The following is a 13,095-nucleotide window of genomic DNA, read 5'->3' on the forward strand; positions in this document are numbered from 1 at the left end:
TTTTCACTTGCAGTCTGATGGTACAATCCAGGGAAAATTCATCAATTTCATTTGCACCTCTTTTACCCTTTCATTGGCTTTTGTATGGACAGAATGTGCCGAATGTCTTCTTCTCACCACTGAGCAACCACAAATATTTGGGAGTCTAGGAAAGATGTTGAGGTTCTGCTTGGCCTCACCCCCATAAAACTACCCCTCCCAGGGGTCTCTGGGGAGAGGGAATGAGTGTCAAGCCAGTTGAAGCCCGTATGTAGTGTGGACATGCCCTGGGTTTGTGAATCCCTGATGGATGGGTGGGCATTAATCTCTGCACAAAACTGATGCAAACAGCACGTGGTTAGTTTTGTGAATGAAATGCAAAATACTTACAAGTTCTTTCTTTTTCATACATTCCATGAGGATAACAAACAGCTGATGTGCTTGATTTCGGCTATAGCTAAAGGTTTTCTGAATGGTGACTAGGAGCTGGTCCCTCAGAGACTCACTGATGATGCTAAAATCAACAAAGCCATGGCAGGGGGAAAAAAATTACACATTTAAGAATCAAGAGAAAGGTTACAAACAAGCAGGCAAACAAACCAAAATAATTGTTGCTATAATGTTGTCCAGGATGTTTGTATTTAGCTTAACAGAGCATCAAAAGAATGCATACCTATCCGGGGGGAGGTGGGCAAGCTGCAACATCTCCCACGCAGACCAGACTACCTTACACGGCTTTACTGTGGTCAGGCTTGCAGTAAGTGAAACATTTTGAACATGCAAAATGCGCTGCATCAGTGCTAACTAATGATGATGATTCTGACAGAACAGCCCAGTCACGGTTTAGAGATCTGAGACTTCTTGGATCTGTGTCTCGGAGTCTGCAGTCTTAACCTGGGGCGTGGTTCAGGGGCATGTGATATAAACAGGATACACCCCTTAAAAAGGCAAATCACTATTTTTTTTAAAACAAAAGAATAAAGATAAGCATCCGTTGCCAAAGAAATTCCTGTTCTCTGTTCTCAAGCTTTCATCATCTAATCTGGCCAGCTCTATGCTTAGGTGCAGGGACTCCCTCTGCCAACCAGCCATGCTGCAGCTTTCAAAGCATCTTAACCTCTTTTTTCTTTTTTTTAGCAAGCTTTTTAACAAAAACTCACTCACACACACCGCACCACACTGCTGTTCACAAATGTGGTGGGTTAAACTAGCAAGAAACCAAAGGTCCATGGCACTCCAGTCTTTGCTCTGTGGACAATTGAGGAACTAACAACAAACAACGGAGACCTAGGTGGTGGTGGCCATGTGTCAAGGGAGAGCCTCCATGATGAACCTCATTGTTGGAACAAAGCTTCCCGAATGGGCCAGTATGGTCATGGCTCATGCCCCATCTCCCTGGATGCTGGTATATTCACAGCTTCTGCAGGCTTCCTGGACACACACCTCAAAGCAAAGAGGCGATTGTTGGGGTTTGTGATCATTCAGCAAAGCGCCAAAAGAAGCTACCCACTCCAGTTACAGAGTCGAGTGCTGAGCGTAGTTGTTGAAGTTATTTAAAGAACACACAGGGAAACTGTTGTGCAATCTAAACTAAATAGATTTATTAGTGAAGTACATTTGAGATAGGAAAGACCTAGTCCTATCTATCAGCTACATCAGGCCTGCTCAACTTAGGCCCCCCAGCTGTTTTTGGACTACAACTCCCATAATTCTCAGCCACAGCAGCCAATAGCCAGGGATTATGGGAATTGTAGGCCAACATCTGCAGGAGGGCCGAAGTTGAGCAGGCCTGAGCTACATAATGGATAGGTAGGGAGAAGGAGATCTTTCAATCTGCTCTCTAAGAGGAAAGGAAGAGGACTGACTCACTACAGGAAGTACCTGAGGAGTCGAGGCAGGGGTCAAAGAGTAAAGGCAAAGCAGGGACAGGAAAGGAGACCCTCACTAACAACTTCATTAGGATCGTTGGTGCAAAAGGTCAATGCACTGGAATGCCATCTCCAACAGCAATTCGGGCACAGGTGTAGGAACTTCCTTGGAAGGCCTCTCCGAGTGCTTCCAGATTTAGGGAAAGGCAGGGCTGTCCTTAGGGCATAGCAAGCAGAGCGACCACCCCGGGTCCTGCTCTTTTAACCCCCATTAGAATTAACTGGAAAGGGGCCCCGCACTGGCTGATTTTGCCCCAGGCCCTACACCCCACCAGGGTTCTCGAAGGACAGCCCCAGGAAAAAGGAAATGCCTGCCAGATGAATTCTGGGGTGTTTCCAAGAACAGATCAAAGTGCTGGAGCTTCCCTTGAAAGTCCTCTGGGTGTCTAGGAACAAACCTTTCCCATGTGTACCTGCTTGGACACTCAGAGGATATCAGACTATCACTCCACCGAACCCACTTAGTCTCAGCACACCTTTGCATCGAGGGGAAAATACTAGCAATTTTGATTGTTCTATCTAGCCTTACCTCAAACCAACAGGCCACTGTCACCGCAACAGAACCAGTCATTTTACTAGCCTTCTCTGCATGTGAAGAAGGTACCGGCCCAGTGCTGCTAGTAGCCACCTCACGAACTCCTGGCACAGACCACCTAGGAAACCTAAACTTCCTACATTCGGGATTAATTCCAACAATCATACCAACTGCTCTACTGTTAAAACCAAAACTTCTGTTTAGCACATTTACTACATGACTCAGCACTACGAGCCATAATTCGCCGATTACGGCTTAACCGTCCCCTGATCTTAACCTTTTCATCTATAACCCCACACTTTGGATTTGACATTCGCTCAGCCCACTCATTATTCTTTCCTTCAGGCTTCTCCCACTCCTAACAATAGCAAGCCAAAACCACCTGCTTCAAGAACCTCTCCCATGCAAACGAGCCTTCCTTAAAACAATTACTTTCCTACAGTCTAACATTTGCCACTTCAGAATCATCCCTACTTGAAACCACACTCATTTCTACATCATCACCCGATGAGGGAGACAACCAGAATGCCTAACCACTGGAATTTACTTCTTATTCTATACTCTAGTCAGCTCGATACCACTACTAATTGCCATCTTATACCTATATTCCACAAACGCAAACACCTCAATCAACGCAATAATTTTACTACAACCAGAAACACCCACATCCTGATCAAGCACTGCACTTTAGGGATGTGCACGAAAAATCTTCGGCACGGCGGGGGTAGTACTTTAAGGGCGGGGGAGAGTGTACTCACACACACACACCCCTGCCACATTTCCCCTACCGGCACTCTGTAAACTTTAAGCCCCTCGGGGCGGCAGCATTCCTCCCTGCCGCCCTGTTCCCCCCGTCGGCCGGAAGTGGCCGGAAGTTGTGAGCGCACGTGTGCTCATGGCAGACGTGCACGCACGATGGGCGCACGCACGATGGGCTCACGCGCGCTCGCAACTTCCGGCCACTTCCGGCCAATGGGGGGAATGGGGCGGCAGGGAGGAACGCTGCCGCCCCGAGGGGCTTAAAGTTTACAGAGCGCCGGTACGGGAAATGTGGCGGGGTGGTGGTGTGAGTACACTCTCCCCCACCCTTAAAGTACTACCCCCGCCGTGCCAAAACGCCGAATACTGCCCCAGCGCCGAAACGTTTCGGAGGCCTTTACAATGGCCTCCGAAACGTTTCGGGCACATGCCTACTGCACTTTGACTCTCATGTAATAGCCTTCCTAGTAAAAATGCCCCTTGATGGCCGACATCTTTGATTGCAAAAGACCCACCTAGAAGCCCCAATTGCTGGCTCTATAGCTCTTTCCACCATTCTGTTAAAGATCAGAATTATTCTATTCCGTTCTATTAAAGCTCAGATCATATCCATCATATATATTGTAATGCTGCTGGTGCACTCTGCTGTAATAATTGTATTGCACATTTTAAAAAAATAAAGGATTGTTTTAAGTTGTAATTGTAAAGCACTCTGGAAGTTGTGAAATTGAAGGGCCAGGTCTAAAATAAACAACACAATAGGCCCATCCACACATTATATCTAACACCCCTACAATGAGTGAATACAGTGCACAGGTACAGATCTATACAAAGGTACAATAATTCACATGTTATGTTGAACGCAGGTACAAAAGTACACTTCCTACCTGTTCTATTTATTTGAAGGGCCTGTATCCAGGTTCAACTTTTTAAATGATCACCGGTACAGTCATTCACACAAACACATGTACGAGTGTACAGGCATCTGTACACTCATACAGCATAACGTCTGAAACGGGCTAATGTTTTTCTCTGAAGAGTGCACAAAGGCATTTTTCACCATTCAAAGGTCCTGAAATATGCAGATCCTCCCTACCGCCACACCCACCCACACCCACACTCACGTTTCATTAATGCAACAAGGATTTCAAAAGCCATTTGAAAGACAATGGCTACTGTGGCAGCAACCCAACTGTAACCTGTCTGCAACATGTCTGATAATCGTACCCTCCTTCTTCCGAGTACTTGTGTGCAAATGATAAGATGTCTGATGCTCGTCCACTGCCATCGCAGATCACCACAGGAAGAGGCGGTTCCTCACGCAGGCATTCCAAAACGATGGATATCACGTTGGGACCGCCTTCGACTATCAGTCCGACCACAGGGACACCCTGCCCTAGTCCTGTAGAACAAACCAGGCAGGTCGTTAAACACTATGCAAGTGTTTTGAAAAACTTCAACTTCTCAACACTTCTTCAAGTGTGTTGGGAACTTCAACTTCTCCAGGAGTCAGGACGTTGTATGGCTACCAGGGAATCGGACTATGGAAGACTCCTGAATAACACATGAAGTCGTAAACAAATCAAATCGAATATATATATATATAAGCAAGCAACCTTTAAATGAGCCGTGCTCTTTTCAATACAGGCCATGACAGCTAACGTTGTATAAGAAAACTGGACGTCTGTTTGTGCAAAGATGCCCCTTGCAAAATAAGACCTGCCCAAGGGCTCTCCTAAGACCAAAGCACCAGCGTAAGCCCTTTCTCATGAGACTGCTGCCAAGAACGGCTGGCCGACGTGAGAGACGACAGCTGAGCAACCCTTTGCGGTCCCTGCCTCACTGTGATCTCCAGGCATAGGATGACAAAGGGAAGCCCACAGGTCATGTGATCCAAGCAGATGTGGCCACATGTCAGGAACGTGCAGGACTAAAAGGGAAAAAAAATAATTATGCCAAAATGGTGGACAACGTTCAGCAATTCTCTGGATTGGGGGGGGGGGAGGGGAAGTGCTTAAGGCCAAACACTTGTAGCAGGGGTAGGAGGAGGAATCTTTTTAAGGCAGGGGTTTTCAACCTTGGATCCCCAGATGTTACTGGTCTCCAAGTCCCCTTTTAAAGCTGTCTAAGCCATCTTCTCCCCTGCTAACTGAGCAAAGAGGCGCCTTTTAAAGTGGTGGTTCTCTTATATTTAGCAGAGGGAGAACAACTGGACCAATTTACCTCCAGCACAGCATCTTCCCAATGGCTGTTCTTGGTTCCTACCTTGTGTTTCTTTTTAGATTGTGAGCCCTTTGGGGACAGGGCACCATCTTATTTATTTACTTAATTTTTCTATGTAAATTGCTTTGCGAACTTCTGTTGAAAAGCGATATATAAATAGTCGTAGTAAAACAGTGGCCATCACCACAACATGAATTCAATAAGTTAATGATGCATTGTGTGAAGAAGGACCTTCCTTCGTCTGTCCTGAATCTACTGCCAAACAGTTTCATTGGGTGACTCCAAGTTCTAATCCACAACTCTGAGTTAGTAAAGAGGAAGCAAAATGTCTCTCTGTCCACATTCTGGGACGGAGTCTTGGGCAAGTTGTGAGCCTGCACCTTGACTCCAGGGCCAGTTTTTGTGACCATCATGAGATGCATTTACCTCTCTGCCAGGATTCTCAGGCGGGGCATCAATTAGTGCCCACTTGTGACTTTTAATGCAAGTCTGGCCATGAAAGGCCTGTTAGCTTTGGTACATTTTCAGTTTCACAGCACTAGTTGTACAGACAGCATACAAGGAACAAAGCAGACCCAAATTTCCTCCCCACCCTTCAAAAAGAGAGACATTCAGTTCTTTATACAGCACCTCTTGCCTCTCAGGACTGAATTGTCTTACGGGAAGTGTTACACAGACTGGCAGCGGCTTCTCCAAGGTTGCAGGCAGGAGTCTATCTCAGCCCCATCTTGGAAATGCCAGGGAGGGAACTTGGAACATCAGATGCTCTTCCCAGAGCGGCTCCATCCCCTAAAGCAGGCTTCCCCACCCAGTAGTCCTCCAGATGTTGCCGAACTACAATTCCCATCACCCCCAGCTACAACTTATTGTGGCTGGGAAGATGGGAATTGTAGTTTGGCAACATCTGGAGGGCCACAGGTTGGGGAAGCCTGCCCTAAGGGGAATCTCTTACAGGGCTCATACATGTAGTCCCCCATTCATATGCAACCAGGGCAGACCCTGCTTAGCAAAGAGAACAGGTCATGCTTGCTACCACAAGATCAGCAATCTGTGCCTCCCAGCACATCTACAGAAAACAAGGACAGAGAGCGCAAGCAGGTTGGCTGTTGTCCATGAGTCGGCTGATGGGTATGAGAGTGTGTGAATGACAGAAAGAGAGGCTTCTATTAGATGATGTGTTATTTGAAAGCAGGCTTGTAAAACGCAGGATCTAAGCACTGAGAGTTGCTTCACATCTGATTTTTTAACATGCACATATAAAAACTTGCACCTACAAGGTGAAATGTAACATATATGCAACAGATGTGTGCTTACCAGAAATATACTCCAGGGAGCCCTTGATTCCCTGATATTACACCTGGTAGTCAACATATACACTTGCTATTAAAAAACAGCTTATGATGGACCTGCAAATACTTTTGGAAACAGTAAACATGTGCATAGGCAGGCAGGAGAATAACCCCCAACAGAATCTGTGTACTACTAGAAACAGAGCAGGGTATTTTCTGGAGTGGCCCCGTGGCTGTGCTAGGATTGGAAATGCAGCAGTGATTTTCCTTGTTGGGATTTTGGGACAAGTCCAAGGTCTATTTATTTTGCAGGATTTTTAGTAGCTGAACTGGGGAATGATAATCACAAAGTTATTCTGAATGTATGAAACTGACATAAAGAGTCAAACCATTGGAACATCCAGTTGTATATTGTATTGCCCTTTCCAACTGGCAGCAGCTCTTTAGAATGAGATTATTTTAACTGGGCGCTTTCCAGATTGCACACTGCAACAGTGTCACTATGTGTCCAGTAAGTGTGTTTTCGTACTGCCTGTGTTTCGACATTGCAATCCCTGCGCTGTCAGCAAGGTGCCGTTCATATTTCCAACGTTGCATGTGCATTGCAGGAAAACAGCTGTATTTTCCCGTTGTAGGTAGGGGGTGTGTGTGCAAGCTAGAAAAGACTGCTCCCCCTGTTGGTGACTTTGCACAACAAACGGCTTCCACCCTTTTTCAATACAATCCTGGCAGGCTGAAGCATTTTACCACTGCAGAGCTCACAGTCTTGCGTCAATTTGGAAAGCACCCTGGAGACAAAAGTTGGGGCGGTATATAAATGTGATGAATGAATAAATGAATAAATAAATAATGTCCTATATGAAAGCATGCGCTCTACCATGGAGCTGCAAGCCTCTTCTCAAAACATAAAGGATGTTCCAAAACATAAAGGATCTTAAGTCATCCAGAGGTGATCTGAGCTCCCAACACTTGGCTCAACAAACTGGCTAACCTCTGCAAAACTGCCACCTGGTTCTGCTCCAAGTAACACTCTTATGAATCTATCTACCCACACAGTGTGGTAGTTAAAGTGCTGGTTTTGGGTGCTTTCCAGATTACTCTGCAACGGAGTCACTACGTATCTCCAAAGTGTGTTTCCGCACTTCCTGTGTTGTGACTCCGCAGTCCCGACACTGACAGGGTGCTGTTCACATTTCCGATGCCTTGTTTCAGATTTCATCGGTGTGATTTATTGCTATAATGTTGTATGTCCAGCGTTAAAAGGTTGCTGTTTTTTCTGGTTGTTAGTTTTCTCGAGACTGCTCCCTCTGCTGGGCGCTTTGCTATTTACATCATCATCATCATCATCATCATCATCATCATCATCATCATCAATTTGATCTCTATACTGCCCTTCCAAAAATGGCTCATGGCAGTTTACACGGAGAAATAATAAATAAATCAGATGGATCCCTGTCTCCAAAGGGCTCACAATCTAAAAAGAAACACAAGATAGACACCAGCAACAGTCACTACAGGTACTGTGCTGGGGCTGGATAGGGCCAGTTACTCTCCCCCTGCTAAATAAAGAGAATCACCATGTTAAAAGGTGCCTCTTTGCCAAGTTAGCATTTTGAATGTGACTTGCCCGAACCGAAGCATTTTGCCACAGTTGAGCAGATAATCTGGAAAGCACCCTGGGGTCAAATCCCCGCTCAGACATGAAGCTCAGTGGGTAGCTCTGGGCCAATCATTATCTGGACCTACCTCATAGGGTTGTTGTGAGGATGAAATTACAGGGGGATGACTCCATGTACACTTCCCTCAGCTCAATAGAGGAAGGATGGAATAAAAATAATAAATAAATTCAAGCCCTTTGTGTTAGCCACTGAATCCCCTGTGGCTTTGACATCAGTCACGGGGATCTGATCAGTATTCTGATATGCCTGTCAAATACCTTCCTGCCATTTATGACAGGCATATCAGGTTTCATCCTTATTTAATGTACTTGTTTCATCCTTATTTAGCGGTCAAAGGTACCCCTCAGGATGCAGGTGGCATAAAACCTGTCACTTACGGGTGTTGATTTTCTGGAGTGAGATGTGTTTCTCCAGCTGGCGCCTCAGTTTCACTTCGGCCCCATATTTGCCAAGGGTGCCGTTGTCGGCGAGGATGAAGTGTGTATGGGAACTGTTGAGTACAGAGAGTTTGCTTAGTGGATTTGACATGGTTTGATAAACTCTTGTCACCTGTCAAAAACAAAAGGGCAATTTTTATTCAAACCAACAGACCAACATGACTGAACTTCCCCATCTCCTTCACTTTGCAGCTATGGTTGGGCATGTCAGGCTTAACATGGTTTAACAGTTCCATGGGGGAACCCTGGGTACTGTAGTTCTAGGGAGGGTGGGAGGGCTCTCTCCACCAAATCTTCAGCACCCTCAGAAAACTACAATTCCCAACATTCTTTGGGAGAAGCCATGAACATCGACTGGGTTCCTGGCTAAATCAGGGATCCATCATAAAGCCTACATTAAGCGAGAGTTGTTGATTCAGAATTGTATCTATGAATCAACATCCTCTGAAATAATCTCAGTTATTCTAGATCAGAGTTTTCAAACCTCAGGTCCCCAAATGTTGTTGGACCACAACTCCCATCATCCCCAGTCACAATAACCAAAGGCCACTGTAGCTGGGGTTGATGGGAATTCTAGACCAATAGTATCTGGGGGCCCATGGAATGCCTCTCCTAGATCATGCAAACAAGCCTTCAGAGAAAGGCTTCCCAGTAATACACATTCATGCCAGTTTGATGTAAAAAGCTAGTTCTTGGTTGGCCCCCCAAAAGCATGAGGATTTACCCAACAGGTATGGCCACAACTTTTATAGAAACAACACTGTTAGTGAGCACATCAGCAGATGTTTGTATGATGCAAACAAACAAAATTTGGGAACTTACATCTTTCCCAATCAAATCCTCCTTGTTTTCCACAATGCCCCACGGAGCAATTCCAATGGCACAGATGCGTCCTCTGGACTTTGAAGAATGATCTTTCAAGGCATCTCCTACATGGCGAATGACACCTGCAAGAGGAATCAAGCCTGTTACAGTTTGTCCTAGGACATTGGCCTACATTGTAGGGACCCCTCGTTCACAAGGACATTTCTAGCACAGGAAGGTTTTCATTGTTTCTCCATAATACATATCTGTAGTCCACTTTCTCATATTTCTTCTATAAGCTAGTGCTTATAGCTATGGAACCCATTCTCACAATCAGGAAAAAGAGGATAGGAGGCAGTATAGCCAGGGATTCATGTCTGTGTAAACCAGGCCTGCTCAACTTAGGCCCCCCAGCTGTTTTTGGACTACAACTCCCATAATCCCCAGTCACCATGGCCAATAGCCAGGGATTATGGGAGTTGTAGGCCAACATCTGCAGAAGGGCCAAAGTTGAGCAGCCCTGGTGTAAACCCATGGGAATCCCTACTACTCAAGTCCCTCAAAATAGGGTAACCCAGAGAGGAGAGCTGGTCTTGTGGTACATAAGAACGGCCCTGCTGGATCAGGCACAAGGCCCATCTAGTCCAGCATCATGTTTCAGATCTGCCCTGGTTGCATATGAATAGGAGATGACGTGTGAGCACTGTAAGATATTCCCCTTTTAGGGGTCTCAAGTTCCCTCTCTGGCTTCTCCAAGATAGGGCTGAGAGAGATTCCCGCCTGCAAACTTGGAGAAGCCGCTGCCAGTCTGTGTAGACAATACTGAGCAAGATGGACCTATGGTCTGACTCAGTATATGACAGCTTCTTATGTTCCTATGTTCCTGTACCCGGCTCTTAACCCAGATAGGACAAAAAGTGAGCTTCCTACCATGATGTTTTGGTTGTCTGGGTGCATTTGCCTTTGGTAGTAGGTCTCAGAAAGCAGCAGCCATGATTGCAATAGAGCACTGTGGCTACAAGGGCTGGCATCTATGAATGTGCCACTCTGCAAAGCACTCTCTCTATGATCCTTTGTTTGCAATGTTTTGAGTTGGGCTGCTCCCACCTTCTTCCCTTTCATGGCCAATCAGGGGATAGACCATGTAATGAGGGTTCTCAGTCTCCTGGAAGCACAATGTATTCTGGGATAGCCTTTTTGATCCTCCAAGGACCCGGCTTCCGATTTAAAAAATGGAGACCACCCCTGCCGTGCTCGTCTGCATGCTGAGCCTGCAGACCCAAATGGAGGATCCGCTTGTCTCTGGAGACCAGGGGAGGAGCTCTTTACCCTGGCAAACCATCCCCTTATGAGCACATGAATGGGCTTATGATATATTAACCTGCTATTATGAGAAATAGATATACTGTGTGTTAGAAGGGTGAGTGTGTGTTTATTTATTATACAAAGAGGCTCTCTACACAAGTAGTGTGGAGAGCCTGCAGGGTTTCTGCAGGGAGAACGGGCTTGACCCTCTTTCCCCGCAGATAATCCCGGAGCCCGCCCTGGGCAGCCAGATCGCCCGCCCACACGATTACCAGCTCCGTCATGGAGCTGGTAGTGGTGGCCGGGATTGGGGGCCACCTGGGCCCCAGACATCCCAGGATGCCCCACACAAGTGCTTGGGGCATTCTGGGGAGACCCCAGAGGCCGGGAGGCTTACTGCAGCCTCCCGGTTGGGGATCTACTCACTCAAGACTCATTTGAGGACTTTTCAGTACTGAGGACAGTAATAGCTACTGTTGTTTACAAGTCCGTGAAAGCTTTTAGGCCATCAAGACAATTAGAATTTTTACTGGTATCTTACGTATTAAAAAGCTTTTACGGAAATGTCCGTGGATGGAAGTCTTGTGAACGATTACTTGTTAGGATTTGAATATAGGCATGTTTAATTACATGTTTATATGTTAACACTGGATATTGGCTAAGAGTTTTATATTGTGACTATAAAACTCATCCCTGGTTTTTACAGTTTTTTGGTTTCATTTGGATCAGGTTGACTTCTTGTGGGTTAGGTGTCGAAGAGAGGTACAGCCATTTGGAACATAGGAACCTAGGAAGCTGCCATATCCTGAGTCAGACCATTGGTCTATCTAGCTCAGTATTGTCTTCACAGTCTGGCAGGGGGCTTCTCCAAGGTTGCAGGCAGGGGTCTCTCTCAGCCCTATCTTGGAGAAGCCAGAGAGGGAACTTGAGACCTTCTGCTCTTCCCAGAGTGGCTTCATCCCCTGAAGGGAATATCTTGCAGTGCTCACACATGGAGTCTCCCATTCATATGCAACCAGGGCAGACCCTGCTTAGCTAAGGGACAAGTCATGCTTGCTACCACAAGACCAGCTCTCCTTTTTTGGATATCATCCCCGCTCCACCCCTCCCCACAAGGAAACACTCTGCTGGGAGAGGCTGGGGGTTTCTACAGCCAGACCTGGGTGTTTGTGTGTCCATGTTCTACCTGTGCTGACTCCTCCAGTGAAGATCCAGGCGCCTGTGGTCATGGCCGCCTTGATGAGTCCTTTGCCAAACACTTGCTTCAGTTTGGGCTGCAGCTCAAAGTTCTGGAGTCCCCCGTGGACGGATATGAGGAGCTTGGGGAGTTCCAGCTGCCATTCTTTCACCATGAGGTGGAGCAGTGAGTCTGGCTTGGCCTCGTATGACACTCGGATATACTGCGAGACAGGAAAGGATCCTAAATCATCATCCTAAATTTTGACACGGTGCACAGTATTCATGAGCATGCATTGGCACTGGAGACGAAATGAACCCTCTTCCCACTCCAATATTTAATTTCTAGACATGCTAAGGAGGAGGCTGGATCCTGAATTAGAGCAACGCGCCCTACACATTTGATCCCCGTGAGCTGCAGTGGCTTGTCCTAATGAGCCGGGTGGGGTGTGCCTGGGTCTGAACGAGAGCTGCGCCACCTGCAGATGGGCCATTCAACAGGTAGAGCTGCATGTTGGCAGCCCCAGAAGTCCAGCATTCTCTTCTGCCACAGCACACTGTCTCTAGAGCTGGAAGAAGATCCTCGGTTGCTTACCATGGACTTATTGGTATGCCCTCCGCCTTGGAATTCGAGATTTCCATAGGCGTCCGTTGGGAATGCCTGGGTGTGTTTACTGACGGACCATTTCTCAGGCTGAGTATCCACCTGCTTCGTTGCTTCGTCTTCATTTTTGTTTGCAGTTATATTCGGAGGAATTGGGAAGTGTTGAGTAAGGAGATGGCCACAGCAACACCTGCTGGGATGGGGGGCAAAAGCCAGAAGAGCAACTATGAGGAATAGCAACTATGTAGAAAATCCAACAGTTTTGCTTTACAAAAATAAGGTGAGAGCTGTTGCCCAGGCATCTGAGCTAATCACATGGTTTTGAGCATTAATTGACAAACCTGCATGCATTTCATATGTGTAAAATCAGTATTTCT

General features: G+C 46.5%; 1 protein-coding gene across 4 annotated transcripts in view; it reads right to left on the reverse strand.

Moving 5' to 3' along the window:
* TRPM1 (transient receptor potential cation channel subfamily M member 1) overlaps positions 1 to 12,824 on the reverse strand; it is a 53,974-nt gene extending 41,150 nt beyond the window's left edge. For all 4 annotated transcript variants that reach the window (XR_008311484.1, XM_053272731.1, XM_053272732.1 and 1 more), the window contains exons 1-6: positions 12,710 to 12,824; positions 12,125 to 12,338; positions 9,652 to 9,776; positions 8,770 to 8,941; positions 4,429 to 4,603; positions 370 to 493 (exon numbers count right to left, since the gene is read on the reverse strand). Coding sequence is in view for 3 of the 4 variants with exons in the window: in XM_053272731.1 (XP_053128706.1) it covers positions 370 to 493; positions 4,429 to 4,603; positions 8,770 to 8,941; positions 9,652 to 9,776; positions 12,125 to 12,338; positions 12,710 to 12,712 (813 nt within the window). In the remaining variant the exon portion in view is untranslated. The remainder of the gene's footprint in view (positions 1 to 369; positions 494 to 4,428; positions 4,604 to 8,769; positions 8,942 to 9,651; positions 9,777 to 12,124; positions 12,339 to 12,709) is intronic.
* Between the last annotated feature and the right edge of the window lie 271 nt (positions 12,825 to 13,095).

Source organism: Hemicordylus capensis, chromosome 10 (assembly GCF_027244095.1).
Source record: "Hemicordylus capensis ecotype Gifberg chromosome 10, rHemCap1.1.pri, whole genome shotgun sequence".
Lineage (NCBI taxonomy): Eukaryota > Metazoa > Chordata > Lepidosauria > Squamata > Cordylidae > Hemicordylus > Hemicordylus capensis.